The 21,114-nt window shown below is 47.9% G+C and overlaps 1 protein-coding gene across 4 annotated transcripts in view; it reads right to left on the bottom strand.

Annotated features, from left to right (window-relative positions):
* Positions 1 to 4,944: 4,944 nt before the first annotated feature.
* The window catches only part of LOC146009661 (uncharacterized), a 29,493-nt gene continuing 13,323 nt past the window's right edge, over positions 4,945 to 21,114 (bottom strand). For 3 of the 4 annotated variants that reach the window (XM_083150139.1, XM_083150178.1, XM_083150231.1), the window contains exons 5-8: positions 20,067 to 20,405; positions 19,127 to 19,206; positions 8,262 to 8,540; positions 4,945 to 5,105 (exon numbers count right to left, since the gene is read on the bottom strand). In XM_083150139.1, coding sequence (XP_083006265.1) covers positions 5,046 to 5,105; positions 8,262 to 8,540; positions 19,127 to 19,206; positions 20,067 to 20,405 — 758 coding nt within the window. In that variant the 3' untranslated portion in view covers positions 4,945 to 5,045. The remainder of the gene's footprint in view (positions 5,106 to 8,261; positions 8,541 to 19,126; positions 19,207 to 20,066; positions 20,406 to 21,114) is intronic. The other variant, XM_083150309.1, reaches the window with a different exon arrangement.

Below are 21,114 nucleotides of genomic sequence, written 5' to 3'. Positions count from 1 at the left end.
CCAACCAGAATAACCCCCTAAGTGCTGCTCCCACATGGTGTAGTTAAAACACTATATTAAAACGCATTTTCAGTGTTGTGCTAAATACAGGTTTTTCCTGCAAATCTGTCCCTTTAGTGCTGTATGACACAGTACATATTTTGATACTTCCAGATATATAAAAGAGAAGTCCCACACATTGTTGCACAACTATATTGTCACATTCCTATTAGGGAAATGATTTGAGCAACCTACTGATACTCTGGCCCTTATTCTGGTTGGTGCGGATATATCCGCGTGCGTTCGGCCCGCCGATGTTTTGTGTCTGCGCATGTGCAGAGGCGTCTTTGCGCATGTGCGAGCGGGGCGTACGGCCAAATCCCGCATGATATGTGAACACTCCGAACAGGGGGTGGAGAGGGGCGTGAAGGGCTATTTGTGCTCATTACCATATGCATACGCCCCGCGTTTCATGGGCGTTCCCATGCAAACGCTGGGTGTACGTATGGTAATGCGGCCGTGACGCACGTGTAGGGGGCGGACATATGACATCGCCGGATGTCAGCTGCCCGCCCAGATCCCTGCTTTTGCACGGAGAAATGTCCGTGTGGTCTGAGGTTGCGGGAGCTGGTGGAGCACTCGGTCCTGCATTCGATGGTCTGTGACCATCGAATGATGGGGGAGGTTCCCTTAGATGGAGGAGGCGTATTACGTGTAAAATACACGTGCTGTCCATTCGGCCAGCTTCTTACCGCGTACGGACGGAGTTGGCGATCCGTATGGAAGGCGGGGTTTCGCACGCACGGTCCTGGCCGCATAATCGGATCCGGCCGCACCGACCAGAATAAGGCCCTCTGTGACTTCTGAAAGTAACTTAATTTAAAGGGGCAGAATGTATATTTTCTCATTGCATGAAATAATCGACATGGGTCCACACTTGTGTTGACTTTTTTTAAAACACTCCTTTTTCTGAAAAAATAAGCAGAAATTCATGCAGTGACACAACTGCAGCAATCGAATCATAATTATTGTGCTACACCAATTTATGAAATATACAGCCCTGTGCACTTTTACACTGGGGGACCTAGCTAAGAAGACACTACTATACTAAATACTATATATATAATTATACAAGTGTCGGCATACAATACCTGTATACAGCTATACTGAGATAGTCGAAATTTGTGTGAAGTCAGTGAGCCACCGTTTTTTAAACACATTATATTTATGTTGTCTCATTTGTGTGTTTTTATATTTTGCTATCTTACGTTAATAAAAGTTAACTTTTACTCGTGCGAGTCCATTTAGGTGTACCACGCCAGGACATACTTTTCTTTTTTCTTTCTATTTTCCCTAGTTTGACAATATTGCCTCGGAGGCCAATGCTGGATACACGTGGCCAACATGTCTAACAAACCATTGGATCCACCAACCAAGAGGTTGATTAGTGAAGGCCCCCATACACTATGCAATTTGGTCCCGATTTCACCCGATTCAGATGGATCGGGCAGTAAAATAGGGCCAAATCGCAGGTTTTAGGGCCCCTTACACTTGTGAGATTTTGTCAGATTTGACCCAATTCAGGTGGATTGGGTCAATTTATCTGACAAAATCTGATGTGTCTGATGTGTAGGACCCAATGCACAATCCTGTGCCATTGGGTATAACCAAGAGATTGATCCTCTGCACATAGGATAAATCTCCAGTCAAATAGGTCCAACTTGTTGGACAATAAGTTGGACAAGTGTAAAGGCCCCCACACACTAGAACGATTTTTTGGCCGATTTTTACCGATAAGCGGCAAAAATCGGCCAATATATCGGATGATCGGTCAGAAATCGGACAATCGGACAAACAATCGTTCTAGTGTGTGGGGGCCTTTAAGTTGCATCGTCTATGCAGACCCGGTATATGTGAACAATGCTTTTCCCAGACAGGTCTTCTGTACACACAGATAGATTGCACCAGTATATAGCTGGCCATACACTGATCTTGGAAGGAGAAGTCTTTCCTTTGAACCATCTGGGCACTTCTCAGGCAGCAGGATCACATTCAATGCTACCAGAGGTATACTCACAGCCTCCTGCAGTCCTCCACATTTGCAGGGGACGGCTGTGTGCGGCCCTGTGAAGAAAAATAATGTACCAGCCAGGGGGGTTAGTGGCACTCTGCCGCTCGGCTTGGGAGGAGAACGGCAACTGAGAGGGGAGCGGGACCCAGCCCACCGGAAAATAGCCCAGCATTCCGGCGTCCCAATCCGCCCCTGTAAGGCTGTGGTGAGTCCCTGGCACCATAGATATATATTAAATGTGTGAATATATAATGTAGTGGAGGGATGTCTAGAGGGTTTATTTTTTGGGAGGGGGCCCGGAAATGTCCATGTACCGGTCCCCAAAATTTCTGTTGCCGGCCCTGGTCATGGCTCCCTCGGGTGCATCGGGACACTTGCAGGAGTGCCATGGGTTGGTGGTCCAGGACCAATTCAAATTATTTATGATCAATTATTTATGGACAAGACCAGTGCTGGTGGCTGCCAATCATAAAATATGTGTACAATCAGAAGCAAATCCTGCCCTTTACCACATAACTGGCCCTAAGAAGCACATAAACACAATCTACTTCATTGTATATGTATTTTGGGTGCCGTGGAAAAATTCTGATACTCTAGGGTGCTGTGATTCGAAAACGATTGGGAACCCCTGAACTAGTGCAAGGCCAGCGTTACACTCCGGCCCTGCTGACAGCATCAGGCTTGGTAGTGACTATTTTATACCCCTTTCATACTGCAGCTCTTAAATGGCAAATTGCTGGGTTTTTTGCCTTTTAAAACGGGTAGAGCTGCAGTGTGAAAGCTCCAGGGTGCTTTAACCGTTTAACAAATACCGGTATTTGTTAAACGTTAAAAAGCGGTGTCCTACCCGTTTCAGAGACGTTTTTTGGGCAGTCTAAACGGATCTGAAACGATATTTAGGACCCTGGCAGTAGTGACCTCTGAGCTGGTCCCGCTCTGTGCATATCTAATGAGCGGGACCCAGTGCAGTGAATATTTAATGAGTGGGTCCCTGCCCACTGCATATGGAATGAGGGGGGCGGGAACTCAATGGCGATAAGTGTGCCGGAGCCCGCGGCCGCTCCACACCCCGTTCTGCCTGCCAGATCCCCCGAACTCCTGTAGTGTCACCGCCACTAGCCAGCTCCACCCGTGGCCTGCCTCCGCCTCCGTTCTCCCCTCCGCCGGACACCGCCATGTTCCCGGGGCAACCTTAGCTCAGGTAAACGGCTTAATTGCCGATCAGTGGCCCCGCGCTTTCACACCGCAAACCTGCTTATACCTGGTATAATACCGGGTAATATGTGTGGTGTGAAAGTGACATTAACCTGCATGGACCCGTTTTAAGAAATGCTTTAAATACCGGGACTAAGCAGGTTTTGCGGTGTGAAAGCAGCATAAGTGTAGGGTGTTTCGGCTTTAACGATTCTTTATGATCAATTTAGAAATATCAATGCAGACGCTTAATGCTTTAACATATTTGTACTGGTTTGACCTCACATTGTCTTTGTATTGGTCTCATATACTCTCCATTATTCTCTAACTTACCTCTGTACATATTACTTTAGACGGATTTCATCATCTAACAACAAGCCTACATTGTGCTATTTGACCAGTTCACCAAAACTTATTATAAGCTCAGCCTACCCACCATTTATCTTAACCATTAATACTCTAAAAGGTGCCCACACACTACAGCAATTCTTACCACAAATTGATCTTTAGCAGGGTTACATATAATATAGCCTATGTAGTCCTTTTACATGTAATACCATTCACTGACACAGGATACTGTACAACAAATCCTTATAGCAAGCATGAAGCTTTCCATAGTGGAAATGTTATGATTTCACACAATTTGTCATCCCAGTGCATCAAAATTGTAAAAAAAAATGGTCCCAAATCACAGTAGGGTATCAGCACCTTTAGTTTGCTGATACCCTTATAGCCCACCAGCAGCAGTTACTGCTATGATTAGTAAAGGCCACTGGGAGCTGTTAGTAGTTATGTAGATTGTAGCTATGATGTGCTATTATTTTGTTATACCCCTTTCAGACATTCTACCCGCAATTTTAGACCCGGGTTTTTAAAAAGAAGCTAAATCATACAGTTGCCATGCAATACACTGGTAGGACACCTGTAAATAAAGGTACAGATCGAAATACATTCCTAGTCAATGTGCGAATCAGTGAGCATCACCGCTAGCCGGCGCGCGCTTCGCTAGCGGTGACGCTCACTGATTCGCACATTGACTAGGAATGTATTTCGATCTGTACCTTTATTTACAGGAGTCCTACCACTGTATTGCACGGCGACTGTATGATTTAGCTCATTGAGAGACATATTTTGTGTAGCAAGTATCTTAGGCCCTTATTCTGATGGGTGCGGATATTCCCGAATTCTGACGGTGCGGTCCGCACGCCATGCTGTGCGGCAGCGTGCGGCCATCGTCCGTAGAAACGCCCACGTGTCCTCCGCATTCGGACGGACTCACTCTTTAAGAACAGGGCGTGTGTACGGACGACATACAAACCGTGCATGTGCGGTGGAAACGTACAGATTCTTGCACGGTCTTCCCGCACAAGCACGGTCTTACCGCGTCAGAACGTACGGGAAGCTGTCCGTACGCCCCGATGCGGAGTATTTACGCACAATCCAACACTTTTGTACTGAGTACACACAGCGATCACATGACCCACTTAGGCAATTAGGCAACCTCCTGAAAAAGGGATTGTTATCAATTTCAATCAATTACATGCTCATCTATACTGAAGCACATTCCTACTACATTCATGACACACATTAACCCTTACAGCATGTGACCCTAACATACATCTAGATACACTATGTACATTTTGCTTATTTTAAACAACTTACACATATACTTTAGCGTGTTAGAAAAAAACACTGACAACTTTGAACTTTCAATAACGATTTATTACAAAACAGAATTAAAAAACACATTATTAATTTTCTGCATCAATGATGCTGTCCATTAGTGCCAACATTTGGCACATCAGGCCGCGCAGACGAAGGAGGGCCCCACGGTGACCCTCCTCTGCTTGGGCAGGCTCATCTGTGGAGGAAATTCAAAATGAAAAATGACTAATGATATTCATGCATACATTTAACATAGTTAAACCTACTTTTTAAACATGCATTCTGAGAGATGTGTGTGTATATATATATATATATATACTAGGTGATTCATCGCGCCCTACGGGCGCTCTTCACACCGTCGTAAGGGGCTGCGCCCCCTTAATTTGTGAACGTTTGTATATGAGAAATATGGTTAGAATTGTATGAAAGATGCCCTGTATTGCAACTTAGGTGTCCACGAATTGCAGGAGGGGGGGTCGCGGGGGGTGCCGCGAATTGCAGGAGGGGGGGGGGTTGTGGGGGGGTGGATGCTGCGAATCGCGGGAGGGATTGCAGAGAATCGCGGGAGGGGGGTCGCGGGGTGGGTTGCCGCAAATCGCGGGAGGGGGGTTACGGGGGCGGGGGTTGCGGCGAATCATGGTAGGGGGGGTCGCGGGGGATGTGCCGTGAATCACGGGAGGGGGGTCACGGGGTGGGGTGCCGAGAATCGCGGGGGGGTGTGTGTGTGCCGTGAATCGCGGGAGTGGGGGTTGCGGGGGGGTGTGACGCGAATCGCCACAAGAAAAAATCAACACAGAAAGGTCAACACATGTAAATGTTGACATAAGTGTGGCACTTCATTGGTGTCCATGTTGACACATGACAATGAATATGAAAACATTAAAAAAATGAAATAAATCTTCAAAAACTCATGTCAACCTTTTTCATTGTCGACCATAGCCGTGCCAGTGTTTTGCATGTGCCATTTAATCCTGGGGCTGCCGCGAATTGCGGGGGGTGGGTGCCGCGAATCGCGGGAGAGCGGGGTTCATGGGGGTTCCGGTGTGGGGTTGCCGCAAATTGCGGGAGGGGGGGGGTCACGGGGGGGTGCTGCGAATCGCCGGAGGGGGGGGATGCGGGGGGTGTGACGCAAATCGCCACAAGAAAAAAATCAACACAGAAAGGTCAACACATGTAAATGTTGACATAAGTGTGGCACTTCATTGGTGTCCATGTCGACACATGAGAATGAATATGAAAATATTCAAAAAATGACAAAAAAACTTCAAAAACTCATGTCAACCTTTTTCATTGTCGACCATAGCCATGTCAGTGTTTTCCATGTGCAATTTAATTCTGGAGCTGCCGCGAATCACGGGGGGTGCCGCGAATTGCGGGAGGGGGGGGTCGCGGGGGTGGGTGCCGCAAATCGCGGGAGGGCGGGGTTCACAGGGGTTCCGGTGGGGGGTTGCCGCGAATTGCGGGAGGTCACGGGGGGTGACGCAAATCGCGGGAGGGGGGGTTGCGGGGGGTGTGACGCGAATCGCCACAAGAAAAAATCAACACAGAAAGGTCAACACATGTATATGTTGACATAAGTGTGCCACTTCATTGGTGTCCATGTCGACACATGACAATGAATATGAAAAAATTTAAAAAATAAAAAAAAAATCTTCAAAAACTCATGTCAACCTTTTTCATTGTCGACCATAGCCATGTCAGTGTTTTGCATGTGCCATTTAATCCTGGGGCTGCTGCGAATTGCGGGGGGGGTGCCGCGAATCGCGGGAGGGGGCTCGCAGGGGGGGTGCCGCCAATCGTGCAAGGGGGGGCCGCGAGGGGGTCCTTTTTGCCGCGAATCGCGGGAGGGAAGTCGCGGGGGGGGGTCAGGGGGGAGGGTTTACAGCGATTCGCGGGAGGGGGGGTCGCGGGGTGGTGGTTATGCCGCGAATTGCGGGAGGGGTCGTGGGGGGGTTCTTTTTGCAGCGAATCGCGGGAGGGGGGGTCGCGGGGGTGTTTTTGCTGCGAATCGTGGTAGGGGGGGTCGTGGGGGAGCGGGTATTTTTGCCGCAAATCGCGGGAGGGGGGGGGCGCGCGGGGGGGGGGGGGGAGGTTTTGCCGCAAATCGCGGGAGGGGGGCGCTCACCTGGTGGCCGTGAAGTAGCAGTGCTGGGCAACATGGGAAGGCAGTGGGTGTCTGGCACTGTCTGTGGGCTCACTGGGCTGGTTCTCTGTCACATACCTCCCAACATGACCCTCTCCAGGAGGGACACAATGCTCTATTTCTAGACTTCCCCTTAATGTATGATTGCCATCACCTGTTTTAAACAGGTTAATTTCTCAGAAAGGTGTTCAGCACAGATGAAGGCAATCACACATTAAGAGGAAAGTCCAGGAACAGAGCGTTATAGACACAGACACCCACTTTGAGTGACAGATGTAGCCAAATATATAGGAGATATATATATATATATATATACACACATATCTACCTATATATAAGAGACATACACCTATACATACATGCATACATACTACATGGAAAGCCTGATTTTGGCCCTCTACCCTTTACTCTGTAGAACACCTCACAGTCATACTGCTCCTTCTCAATCCAAACCCACCCATGACTAAGCTCTGAGAAGCATGCCACGCGCTGCACCAATCACAATTCTGCAAACAAAGTTCAGTGTCGGTTATATGATGGAGCCTGGCAGGGGAGTTACACAACTCTCAGGAATGCTCAGTACATTTGTGCAATCAAGCATGGCTTGCCTTTTGATGGTCTGCTCCAGAAATCATTGTCAGAATGCCAGTTAGGGGAAGCTGCAGCACTAACCCACTCCCTTGCTCAAAAGCATTACTAAGACCAAATACACACACAATTATGCTGAAAAACATACATGCAGACCGCAGGGGGTGGTTAGCTAGTGGAGGGCCCAGGGGCACTCACCACTTGTTACTCCAGTCTAAGCCACGCCTGGCCATACTCCATTTATGCCATACTGAATCTAGTTTACACAGATCAATCACCAGTAAACTCTACTCACCTATATGAGGCTACAGATTGTATGCAAGCAGCAGGGACATGTAACCCTTACATGAGCAAGTCATCACTATCTTCCAGGATACAGATTAACTACACAGGTTCAGTGGCACTTAAAATCGACCTGACAGCCATCTGCACAACCTGTGTCATTAATATGTGTCCAGGACTAAAGGGATGGTTTGGCCACCCTATCTAACCCCTAAGTGTGTCTGTTGCTACCCAATTTGTTGTTTGCCTTTATAGTATTTTCAAACACATTTGAATCAACATTGCTACATATCAAATAGTGGATGACCAAAGGAATAACGAATCTTTATGTATACATACCACTTTCGGCCGCCTGCTCCACCTCACAGGCCTCCTCCTCATCCTCCCCCTCTTCCTGGGCCTCCTCGGCCGGCCCAACCTCCTCCTCGCCTGCCACCTCTGCCTCCACTGGCCACTCAGCCTCCTCCACTCCATAGCTTTCCTCGGACACCCCTTCATCTGTATCTTCCTCCTCGGCCCTCGCTGGCTCCGCCTCCTCCTGGGCCTGGGGTGCCTCTGCCTCCTCCTGGCCCTGGGCCGCCTCTGCCTCCTCCCGGGCCTGCGTTGCTCGTGCACGTGCTGTGTTTTGGAAAAATCAAAAAGTGCCAGTTAGTGGTAATTTGTATTAAGCCATATCAACCTATAAATGCAAAGGTTAGAGGTACTGATACTTGTACATGCAAACAGCTCCTCAGTGGCCTTTACAAAACACAGCCTATAACATGGCAGGTATGCTGTGACATTTGGGCATTGTAAGCATCACAAGCATTAATCCTCCCCAATAACATATTTTTTGACCATTACAGGGTGTAATGCAGACTCTCCCTGTTCCTTTGATATGATATCGACACACCAGTCGACATGAAAACCTGACAGGTGCCAGACCCTTACAGACAGATACTTGTTACTTAGTGCTGCTCCCACATGGTGTAGTTAAAACACTATATTAAAACGCATTTGCAGTGTTGTGCTAAAGACAGTTTTTCCTGCAAATCTGTCCCTTTAGTGCTGTATGACACAGTACATCTTTTGATACTTCTAGATATATAAAAGAGAAGTCCCACACATTGTTGCACAACTATATTGTCACATTCCTATTAGGGAAATGATTTGAGCAACCTACTGATACTCTGTGACTTCTGAAAGTAACTTAATTTAAAGGGGCAGAATGTATATTTTCTCATTGCATGAAATAATCGACATGGATCGACACTTGTGTTGACTTTTTTAAAAACACTCTCGTTTTTCTGCAAAAATCAGCAGAAATCCATGCAGTGACACAACTGCAGCAATCGAATCATAATTATTGTGCTACACCAATTTAAGGAATCATCAGTGGGCATTTCCCACTGCACTATCATACTGAATAAGGCCAGCAGATATTCAGATATCGCACTATATACAGCCCCGTGCACTTTTACACTGGGGGACCTAGCCAAGAAGACACTACTATACTAAATACTATATATATAATTATACAAGTGTCGGCAGATAATACCTGTATACAGCTATACTGAGATAGCCGAAATTTGTGCGAAGTCAGTGAGCCACCATTTTTTAAACACATTATATTTATGTTGTCTCGTTTGTGTGTTTTTATATTTCACTATCTTAAATAACGTTAATAAAAGTTAACTTTTACTCGTGTGAGTCCATTTAGGTGCACCATGCCAGGTCTTCACAAAAATCATCTGTTTATAGTTCGAAGTACCAAATTAATTTTTTCCTATAAAGGTTTGCCTTAATTATTCCACCAAAGAAGTGTTTAATGGTTTACTATCTAACACAAGCCTTACCAATTATAGTCCTATTAGGAGGATCAAGCCTAATTTAAGCCTTTAATTCTCCTTTTTAAAGAAGACTACTTCTTTCCTGTAATCATACCTATTGTAGGTGTAACAATTAAGAAGATCAATTGTTTTTCCCCTGATGAAGTTTCTTGATGAAACTAAATGCGTTGGGTAACCATCATAAACTGTAAAGGAAAATCACTGCTGCATGTACTACTCCAGCTTCAAAAAGTTGTGTAAAAACAAAGTATTAATCATTGTTTTATGGTATTTTTATTAAATATATGTTATGTACATATTGATTGTTCCTCTTTTATAAAAATTACATATGAACACATTGGGTGCTTAGAAAACACTATTGACTTTGGATGTATATATATATATATATATATATATATATATATATGTTCTAAGAAGGAAATAATTGCCACTGGCAATACTCCAACCTCCGTCAGGACTCTGCAGGGACACGGAACCATGCTGGACACACACTGTGTGAGAACGGCGTGCCGGATACTCCAGTCAGGAACAGACGCGGTGAGGTAGCCAGGGCACAGGTAGAGCTGACGTCACCAAACCCGTCCTAACGCATTTCGTATCAAACTTCGTCAGAGGGCGTGGTTGGTGACTGGCAGCTGACAGCTTATAAATGCACAATGACCAATCACGATACAAGTTTGCCGGAGGCGTGTTTTACATACGGCATAACAATACGCAATAATAATAAGGCATAGAACATAGCACATCAGAAGTACTGGATAATGTACTGGGTAAAATGTGCCTTTTTGCAGATGACACAAAGGTATGCAACAGGGTAGACACACCAGGAGGGGTAAAACAAATGATTGATGATCTAGGTATATTAGAGGAATGGTCAAGAGCATGGCAACTACAGTTTAATGCCAAAAAATGCAAAATCATGCACTTGGGTTGCAAAAATCCAAAGACTAAATATAGTATAAATGGCACTATAATGGAAACTACTGAGGAAGAGAGGGATCTAGGTGTCACTATTTCAGGTGACTTAAAGGCAGGTAGGCAATGTAACAAAGCAATGAAGAAGGCAAGTCAGATGCTTGGTTGCATAGGGAGAGGTATCAGCAGTAGAAAGAAAGAAGTAATAATGCCACTGTATAGGTCATTGGTACGACCTCATCTAGAGTATTGTGTTCAGTTCTGGAGGCCATATCTCCAGAAGGATATAAATACATTAGAGACTGTACAAAGAAGGGCAACTAAAATGGTGCATGGCCTACATCACAAAACGTACCAGGAAAGACTAAAAGATCTTAATATGTATACTTTAGAGCAGAGAAGGGAAGGGGGGGACATGATAGAAACTTTCAAATATATCAAGGGTTTTAACAAGGTACAGGTGGGAGACATTCTTCACAGGAAGAGGAGCAGCAGAACATGAGGACATGCACTGAAACTAGAGGGAGGAAGATTCAGGGGAAATTTCAGGAAGAATTACTTCACAGAAAGAGTAGTAGATAAGTGGAATAGCCTCCCATCAGAGGTGGTAGAGGCAAATACAGTAGTACAATTTAAACATGCTTGGGATAGGCATATTGATATCCTTACAAAAAAATAAGGATCAAATATGGTTTGAGGTAACATGTTTAAAAAAGGGGCAGACTAGATGGGCCAAGTGGTTCTTATCTGCCGTCAAATTCTATGTTTCTATATAATAAGAATACATGCCACATAAATATACATAAAAATAACAATTACATAATGAATACAAGAACAATACATAGAGTACTTGACTCTGCATCAAAAACACCAATATTTATAATAAAAGGCAGATAAAACATTGCCTAATAAAGGCCCTTATTCTGATCAGTGCGTACTTTCCCGAATTCTTACGTAGCGGTCCGCACGCCACGCTGTGCAGACATCGTCCGTAGAAACGCCCCCCGAGCCTCCGCATTTGGACGGACTCACTCTTTAAGAAGAGGGCGTGTGTACGGACGACATACAAACCTTGCGTGTGCGGTGGACACGAACAGATTCTGCACGGTCTTACAGCGTAAGCACGGTCTTACCGCGTCAGAACGTACGGGAACCTGGCCGTACGCACCGATGCGGTGTATTTACGCTCAAATCACCACTATTCTCATAAGACCCAAATCTGTACCATGACCCGCTTATGCAATTAGGCAACCTCATTAAAAAGGGATTGTTTTTAATGGTCATCTATTATTTATCTAATTGTTAATTAAACACTTTACTACCACTTTAGATTAACCCTTTCATCATGCTAAATTCACAACATTTTTTCTTGCCCATGTGTTATGTATGCATATGTATATACCTTTTGCACCTTACATAAATAAACACCATTATTTATACTTATATACTAATACCACTTTCACATCGCCGACACGTTTTAAAAACCGGTATTTAAAACGGTAATTAAAACGGGTCAGAGCCTTAACATTGCCGCAGATTACCGTTTTAAATACCGGTTTATACCCCTTTCACATCGCACTTTTAAAACGGTAAATTGCCGTTTTTTTTTTCCTTTTTAAAACGTTTAAGCCTGCACTGAATGCATAGCATTGTACACATTCACATTGCACAAAAAACGGCAAGGAACCGTGTAGGACTCTGCTTTTTACACGGTTCGAAATGCCAGTTAACTTTAAACGGTAAATCGGCTGTGGTGCATTCACAGTGCAGGCTTAAACGTTTTAAAAAGGGAAAAAAACGGCAATTTACCGTTTTAAAAGTGCGATGTGAAAGGGGTATTAGAGTTATACTTATACTGTAAAATAAAACAATAACACACAGACCACTTCGAACTTTCAACACAAATAAGGGGATTTTGTACTTACTGTTAAATCCTTTTCTCAGACTCCATAGGTGACACTGGAGAGTTACAGTGGGGAATAGAAGGCGACCACAGGGAGCTTGGGCACTTTAGAATAAATTAACAGGGTACTCTTTACTTAGTTGGGCGCCAGCGATTGAAATCGCGGGCGTCGGGGGTAAAAATCGCGGTCATCGCGGGTAAATTGCGATGCCCGCGATTTTCCCATAGGGAACAATGTTAAAACGGCTGATTGACCGCGATTTTACTGTTAAATGCCTCAATGGACCCGATTTGGGGCCAAATAGGCCAAATTAACCCTTAAATGTCCCCCCAAATTTTTAACGCCACCCCACGATCCACGCCAACCCGAAGCGTGGCGAGCGCAGCGAGCCCGCGAGGGGCGGCGGTACGCGTCCTCCGACCTTTTCATGCCCTACTATCCACTAGGGCGTAGTGTGAGAATATAATAGTGTGGCGAGCGCAGCGAGCCACCGAGCCCGAAGCGTGGCGAGATGGGAAATCGCGGGCATCGCGTCGGTCGCGTCGCGGTCAGACATAAATGTACCCGCGATGCCCGCGACGGGCGCCCATCTAGGTAAAGAGTACCATTAACAGTGACTAACTCCTCCCCTTCTACTTCCTCTCCTAGGCAGTCTAGGTATGTGCCCGGAGGGAGCTGGAAGAAAGGAAAAATACACACTTCCGAGAGGAGGTCAAACATAACATAAGAAGTCACACACACACTCACATAGAGTGAACATATAGTTTGAAGAATAGCATTCATAACAGAATGAACCGATCCATAAAAAACTTGGTAAAAACTTAGAATCCAAACTAAGTATAACAGTCTCTTAACTTCAGGTAATTGAACCAACCTGAAACCAAACAGTAAAAAGGAGAGACAGCGTCGGGTGGGCGTCCAGTGTCACCTATGGAGTCTGAGAAAAGGATTTAACAGTAAGTACAAAATCCCCTTTTCTCTTTCCTCCACTAGGTGACACTGGAGAGTTACAGTGGGGACGTCCCAGAGCTCCCAACATGGGTGGGATGACGCTGAGAGCCCCTTAACACAGAACGGCCAAACCGCGAAGCAGCTGCCGCAAAAGTGTCAAACTTGTAAAAGCGTACAAAGGTCCTCTGACCAGACCACGTAGCCGCTCTACATAGATCCTGTATAGAAACTCCACGGGCAGCCGCCCAGGAGGTACCCACCGACCTTGTAGAATGGGCGGAAATCGAAGAAGGTGGCACCCTAGAGGAAGCCACATAAGCTTGACGAATCGTCAATCTGATCCACCTGGCCAGGGCCTGCTTGGAAGCGGGCCAACCAGGACGCAGGGAGTCATAGAGGACAAACAAAGCATCCGACTTACGTACAGACTCCGTTCTGGCCACGTAAATGCGCAAGGCCCGGACCACGTCTAGCGCCCTAGACTCCTGTGAGTCCTCCCGAAAGGCCGGCACCACAATAGGTTGGTTAATGTGGAATGCCGAGACCACCTCTGGGAGAAAAACACTAGAGGTGCGCAGCTCCGCTCTATCCTCGTGGAAACGCAAGAAGGGTGCCTTACAAGAGAGAGCACTCAGCTCCGACACCCTTCTAGCCGAAGCCAAGGCCAACAGTAGGACAGTCTTCCAAGTGACATATTTTAGGTCCACCTCCTCCATGGGTTCAAATACAGAGGACTGGAGAAAAGCCAGTACCACATCCAGGTCCCATGGAGCAGTAGGAGGCCTGAAGGGAGGTTGCAGCCGCAACACCCCCTGGAAGAAGGTCTGTACCTGAGGAAGAAGAGCTAGCTTCCTCTGGAAAAAAATGGAGAGGGCGGATACTTGAACCTTCAAGGACCCCAGCCGGAGTCCTGAGGACAAGCCCTTCTGCAAGAACAGCAGCAATCTGGCCAACTTAAAGTTCACAGGGGAGACCCTCCTGGATTCGCACCAGGCCACATAGGCCCTCCAGATGCGGTGGTAATGCACCGAGGTAACCTGCTTTCTAGCTCCTATCATGGTTGGTATCACCGCTTGCGGGATCCCTGCTTTCCTCAAGATGGACCTCTCAACAGCCATGCCGTCAAATGTAGATGTTGTAAGTTGGGACAGGTGAACGGACCCTGTGTTAGCAGGTCGTCGCAGAGAGGCAGAGGCCATGGTTCGTCTACTAACAGGCCTGTTAGAACCGTGTACCACGACCGGCGAGGCCAGTCTGGAGTGATGAACAGCACTGTCACCGACTCCCGTCAGATTCTCTGCAGAACCCGAGGGATGAGAGGCACTGGAGGGAAGATGTAGAGGAACTGATCCGTCCAGGGTGCCGTGAGAGCGTCCACTGCCACTGCCTGTGGATCTCTTGTCCGAGCGCAGTATCGGGGCAACTGGTGGTTGTGTCTGGAGGCCATCATGTCTATCTGCGGACAACCCCACCGACGAGTCAAGGTCTGGAAGACCTGAGGATTCAGACACCACTCTCCGTGATGGACGTCTCGGCGGCTGAGGTAGTCTGCCTCCCAGTTTTCCACGCCTGGTATGAAAATGGCAGACACGGCCCCTGCGTGCTCCTGCACCCAGCAAAGAATCCTCTTCACCTCTCTCATTGCTGCACGGCTGCGAGTGCCTCCCTGCTTGTTTATGTAAGCCACAGCCGTGGCGTTGTCCGACTGCACTCTGATGTCCTTGTTCCGGAGAACCACTTCCGCTAGGAGGAGGGCATAATATACCGCTCGGAGTTCCAGCACATTGATGGACATCTGTGCTTCCTCCGGGGTCCACAGTCCCTGGAAGTGGAGGCCCAGCATGACCGCTCCCCAGCCCCTGAGGCTGGCGTCCGTGGTGAGGAGCGTCCAATTGTGTATGGCGAACCTCCGTCCCTCCTGCAGGTTGCTGGAGTCGAGCCACCACGCCAGTGATGCTCGAGCCTGATGGGAAAGAGAGATTCGCTGATGTAGAAACAGGTGTGACCCTGTCCACTAGCGGAGCAGACACAGATGAAAGGGGCGAGATCGAAACCGCCCGTACTGCACCGCCTCGAACGTGGCCACCATCCTTCACAGCAGCCTTGTGCAAAGGAGAACTGTGACCGTTCGATGCTGCAGCACCAGTCGAACCGCTTCCTGCAAGGACAAAATCTTGTCCAAGGGAAGGAACACCCTTCTCTGGACCGTGTCCAAAGTCATCCCTAGGAACAGGATCCTCTGCTATGGGGTCAGCTGTGACTTCTCGATGTTGAGCATCCAGCCATGGGACTCCAGGGTCTGACGTGTCAGGTGGATGTTGTGCAGAAGGACTTCCTTGGACGGAGCCTTCAACAGGAGCTCGTCCAAGTAAGGGACAATAGTAACTCCTTGAGCCCTGAGTATCTCCATCATGACAGCCATCACTTTGGTAAACACCCGGGGCGCAGAGGAGAGGCCGAATGGAAGGGCTCGGAACTGCAGGTGACAGTTCTGAACAGCAAAACGCAGGTATGCCTGGTGAGGGGGCCAGATGGGGATATGCAGGTATGCATCTTTTATATCGATGGATACGAGAAACTCCCCTGGTTCCAGGCCTGCAATGACTGACTGCAGTGACTCCATCTTGAAGCGAGTGAACCGCAGGAAGGGATTGAGCTGCTTTAGGTTCAAGATGGGCCTTACTGAGCCGTCCGGCTTGGGAACCAGAAAAAGGCTGGAATAGAATCCCTTTGCCTTTTCTGGTTCCGGGACCGGGATAACCACCCCCAGGTCCCTGAGCTTTTGAATGGCGGCCTGCAAGGCCCTGCCTTTCTCTTGTGAAGCTGGCAAACCTGTGGGAAAAAACTGTTGAGGAGGAGGCAACAAGAAATCTATCTTGAAGCCTACTGCTACCAGGTCCTTTACCCATGCGTCCTGGCATGATCTGGCCCAAACCTGATGGTAAAACAGCAGCCGGCCTCCCACCCTGTGATCTGGACAGGAGCTGGGAGAGTCATGCCGAGGGCTTTGAGGTAACCTTTGCATCCAGGATTGGAGCGCTGGCTGAACCTCTGCCTCTTCCTCGGAAGCCTCTGGAACTGGTAGCGGTTCCCCTAGACCTACCCCTGAATCTGGGGGTGGGCCGAAATGACCGAAAGGACTGCCCTCCAGTAGTAGGAAATGACCTACGTGGGGGAGGGGCTGCAGTAGGTAGGAACTGAGACTTACCCCCTGTAGCCTGTGAAATCATTTTGTCCAGCTCTGGACCAAAGAGCGCCTCACCAGCAAAGGGTAATGCTTCCACCGCCTTCTTGGAGTCGGCGTCTGCATTCCACTGTCTCAACCAAAGAGTACGGCGAGCAGAAACTGAGAGGGCAGAGATACGAGCCGCAAGCATACAAACATCTGAAGAGGCTTCTACCAAGTAACCTGCAGCCTCACGTATGTGTTCCACTAAGAGCAACATATCACTGGCCCCTGGGTCTAGAGAAGAGGCCACCTGGGATGCCCATACCTCCATGGCCCTATTGACCCAACAGCCCACTTGTGCTGGACGTTGTAAAAGACCAGCGGCTGAATAAATATTCTTCAGAGCACTCTCTAACCGCCTATCAGATACATCTTTAAGGGTAGATGCTCCTGGAATGGGCAGCACTGTCTTTTTGGACAAGCGTGATACCGAAGAATCAACAGCAGGTGGCGTTTCACATGACTTCCTAGCATCTTTAGGAAAAGGATAGGCAGTGAAAAATCTCTGAGACACCTGAAACTTCTTGTCTGGGAGTAACCAAGCTTTTTGCAAGTGCTCATCCAGCTCCTCTGAGGCTGGGAAATATGCAGACTGTCTCTGCTTTTTAGCAAACACTGAGGGACGCGCAGCAGGTCTCTCCTCCTCTGTCTGGCCGAAGATAACTCAGAGGCTAGCTGAGAAATCACTGTGGACAACTGGGAAGCCCATACAAGCATATCCTGCCCCGACGTTGAAGTAGGGGGGGCTGGGGATGCAGCACATGAGGGACATAAAATGGCACCCTCCGCGTGTGGGGTGAACTTATTGCTGCACTTCTTGCACGCAATCTTTTTAGCAGCCCCACCAGCCATCATACACTCAACAATCTTTCACAGAGAGGAGAGAAAGATGGAAATACCGGACAGGAGAGGAGGTATAGAAAAAAGGCAGAGTCTGCCACAAGCCCGATACGCGCACTGTATATAAATATAACTTGCGCCGGCTAAGGGACCTTTTTGGACACAGTCCAAGCCGCCCTGACCTCCTATGTCCCGCTGTGACTCACTGAACCAGGGTCACCGGCACTTCACAGACACCCCGAGGGAGCCGCGGATCACGCTGCTGCTTCAATGGCTGCCGCTCCGACAAAGAAGGAGGAAGCGGAAGTACCCAGCATGCCGCGCTCTCGCTCCTCAGTAATGGCGCTGTATTTAAAAAGTGCGCTGCCGCGGCTTTTTACACTGAATCCCCCGCTAACGGGGGATCAGTGCTATACTTACCCCTGCCTTGGCTGTCGGGTGCGGCGTGCTGACTGGTCCTCGAGGCGCGCTGCAAGCAGCGGCGACGGGACCTCAGGATCTGTGGATCCTGCAGCCAGGTACCGGAGGCAAGCTGCATGCAGCTGCGACCGGACCCGCCGACAGCACCCTCGTCGCAGGCAGGTAGGGACAGGGAGCTACCTGCCTGTCCTCTTGCTGATTGCAGATCATATTTATATTAAAAAATAAAAAAGCTCAGGAGTGAGCCTTGAACGCACCCAGCTCCCGCAGGGCACATGCTAAGACTGCCTAGGAGAGGAAGTAGAAGGGGAGGAGTTAGTCAGTGTTAATTTATTCTAAAGTGCCCAAGCTCCCTGTGGTCGCCTTCTATTCCCCACTGTAACTCTCCAGTGTCACCTAGTGGAGGAAAGAGAAATAGTAGTACGTTTATTTATAAGGCGCCGCAAAGTGTGCGCAGCGCCGTACATAGCAAACAAAAAAAATTACGAGGTAACGTACAGGGTGTGTTGAAAAATACAGTATAAATAGGGGTATAGCTGGTAGAACTAAAATCAGCATCAGTTCAGAAGTAGGTGTCAAACTTGTCGAGGAGACTGAAGATGAAGTAGAGGAAGGGAAGAACAGGACAGGAGCACAGGTGAGGTAAAGAGGTAGGGTGAGTACGTGAGGAAGGAGGGCCCTACTCATAAGAGTTAACATACTAAAAATAGGTGGGTGGACGAACGAAAAACAATAGGATAAGTAGGAACGGAGGGGAACGGAGGCAGGATAGGAGGATCAAAAGAGGTTAGGAGGAGGGATAGGCTAGTCGAAAAAAGTGGGTTTTAAGGGAGCGCTTGAAGGAGGTAAGGGAATCAGAAAGCCTGATGGGTGGCGGGAGGTTGTTCCAGTGCAGGGGGGCAGCGCGAGAGAAGTCTTGGACACGGGAGTGGGAGGAGGTGATTAGGTGAGAGGTCAGTCGGCGGTCAGTGATGGAGCGAAGAGGACGGGAGGGAGTGTGGATAGAGATCAGTGAAGAGAGGTAAGGAGCGGTGGAGGACACAAATATTTATTATTAAATATCAAAATATGAAACAAATAAAAAATTCAGAGCAGCAGGTCACAAACAGTCTGCACCTCTGCGGCCATGACCAGAAGGTGCTGCCGCAGCCTGAGTAAGGCCCCTCTTAACCCCTCGCCTTCTTGCCTCTGGGGATCTGTGGGCATGTTAAAGGGGGAACAACATTAATTATGCTATTCAGGTTGACCTTGTACAGTCAATCCTAAGTACCTACAGCATGAGAATTCATACATACAAACAATTACATAGGCAATACTGTTTGTAATGGTAAAAATAAAAATGGGCCCACACACACACAGTGGCTTACACTACTGAATATGTGACTGATAAAAATCTCCTGCCTTAACACTCACCAATCTACTAGAAAGCTACATCCAATACAACATGCCACATTTTGCCATACATATATACCTGCATGTCACTGCTTAATAGCTAAACTGCATGATAGATAGATACATAGATGGATGGATAGATACATAGATGGATGGATGGATAGATACATGGATGGATGGATGGATGGATACCACATTTAAAGGCTAGCCTAGTCCCTCTACCGCTTACTTCCTGAATCATTGTCACATTGCCAGATAGGTGAAACTGCTGCACTAATCCGCTTCCTTACACCAAACAATTTCTAAAGTCAATCCATCCTACAAAATCGCTTTGCAAAATACATGGCAACAACACGGGCCAACTGGCTAGAGGGGGGCCCAGGGGAACTGCCCACTTGTGACTCCATCATAAATCACGCCTGACCATACTCCATTGATGTTTTATTTGTGCTTGTATAGAAAGGCCCTCCATAAATAAACACTCATCACCTACGTGAGCCTCCAGATTCCACGTTTTCTGCTTGGGCCTATAACCCCTAAGTGTGTCTGTTGTAACCCACTTTTGTTTATTAATTAATAATAGAGTAAAACACACTAGATTCACCAGTGGTACCTAACAAATAGTACTACCCCCAATTATTAATGATGCCTTATGTTTACCTACCAATTCCTTCTACCTCCACCACCTCACATGCCTCCTCCTCATCAAAGACCTCTGAGGCCACCTCCTCCTGGACCACTTCTTCAGCGGCCTCCTCCTCAAGGCCCACTTCCTCAGGTGCCTCCTCCTCAAGGCCCACTTCCTCAGGTGCCTTCTCCTCAAGGCCCACTTCCTCAGGTGCCTCCTCCTCAAGGCCCACTTCCTCAGCGGCCTCCTCCTGGGCCACTTCCTCAGCGGCCTCCTCCTCAAGGCCCACTTCCTCAGCGGCCTCCTCCTGGGCCACTTCCTCAGCGGCCTCCTGCTCCTGGCCCTGCTCACGGGCCTGTCTTGCACGGTCACGTGCTGTAAGAAAAATCAAAATGCAGAGTGTTAAATAAGGCACATGATTTGTTCATTCATCATGCAGCAAAAACAATGACATATTAGACCCACATTACAGCATGTCAAACATGAAGTACCACACAGATAGTGTATGCCATGTTTAACTCATGATCAACCAGGTTACCTTATTGCCAAAAAAAAGGTCATGGAAGCATTAATGTACAATTGCCCATTTAATGTGTAAACACTTACAGCGTGCAATGCTGGCCCTTATTTGCTGGAGCTTTTCGGGCTGCCGGCGCCTCAGATCAGACCATCGCCGCTCCAGCTGGGCGATGGTCCTGCGCACCTGGGTGCGCGCGAATATGCGCCTGCGGGCAGTGGCATACGCATGGCGCTTCTGCCGGTTCGTTATGAACGGTCCCGCACGCCCCAGCCTGGTCTCCATAACGGAGACCAGTGTCCTCAGCTCCGCGGGAGAGAAGGGTGCTGCTCTCCCATAGGCCGCCATCTTAGCAATGGCACAATTCAAGCAATCATGTCCTGTCATTGGTTGTTCAGAGTGATATTTGGTATTAACTTTATTGTTCATTTTGTCATTAACAGCGTGTATGCGCCACAACAGACGGCTAACCCATTGCATCGCCAAACCACACTTGCTGTACCTTTGCATCGCTGAGCTGACCTTGGCATTACTTAGTATCTACAAAACAGACAGGGTGAAAGAAGT

The sequence above is a fragment of the Crinia signifera genome, chromosome 1, assembly GCF_055691185.1.
Source record: "Crinia signifera chromosome 1, ASM5569118v1, whole genome shotgun sequence".
Taxonomy (NCBI): domain Eukaryota; kingdom Metazoa; phylum Chordata; class Amphibia; order Anura; family Myobatrachidae; genus Crinia; species Crinia signifera.
Note: the sequence above shows the minus strand (reverse complement) of the source record. Positions and strands in the feature narration are given on the sequence as shown.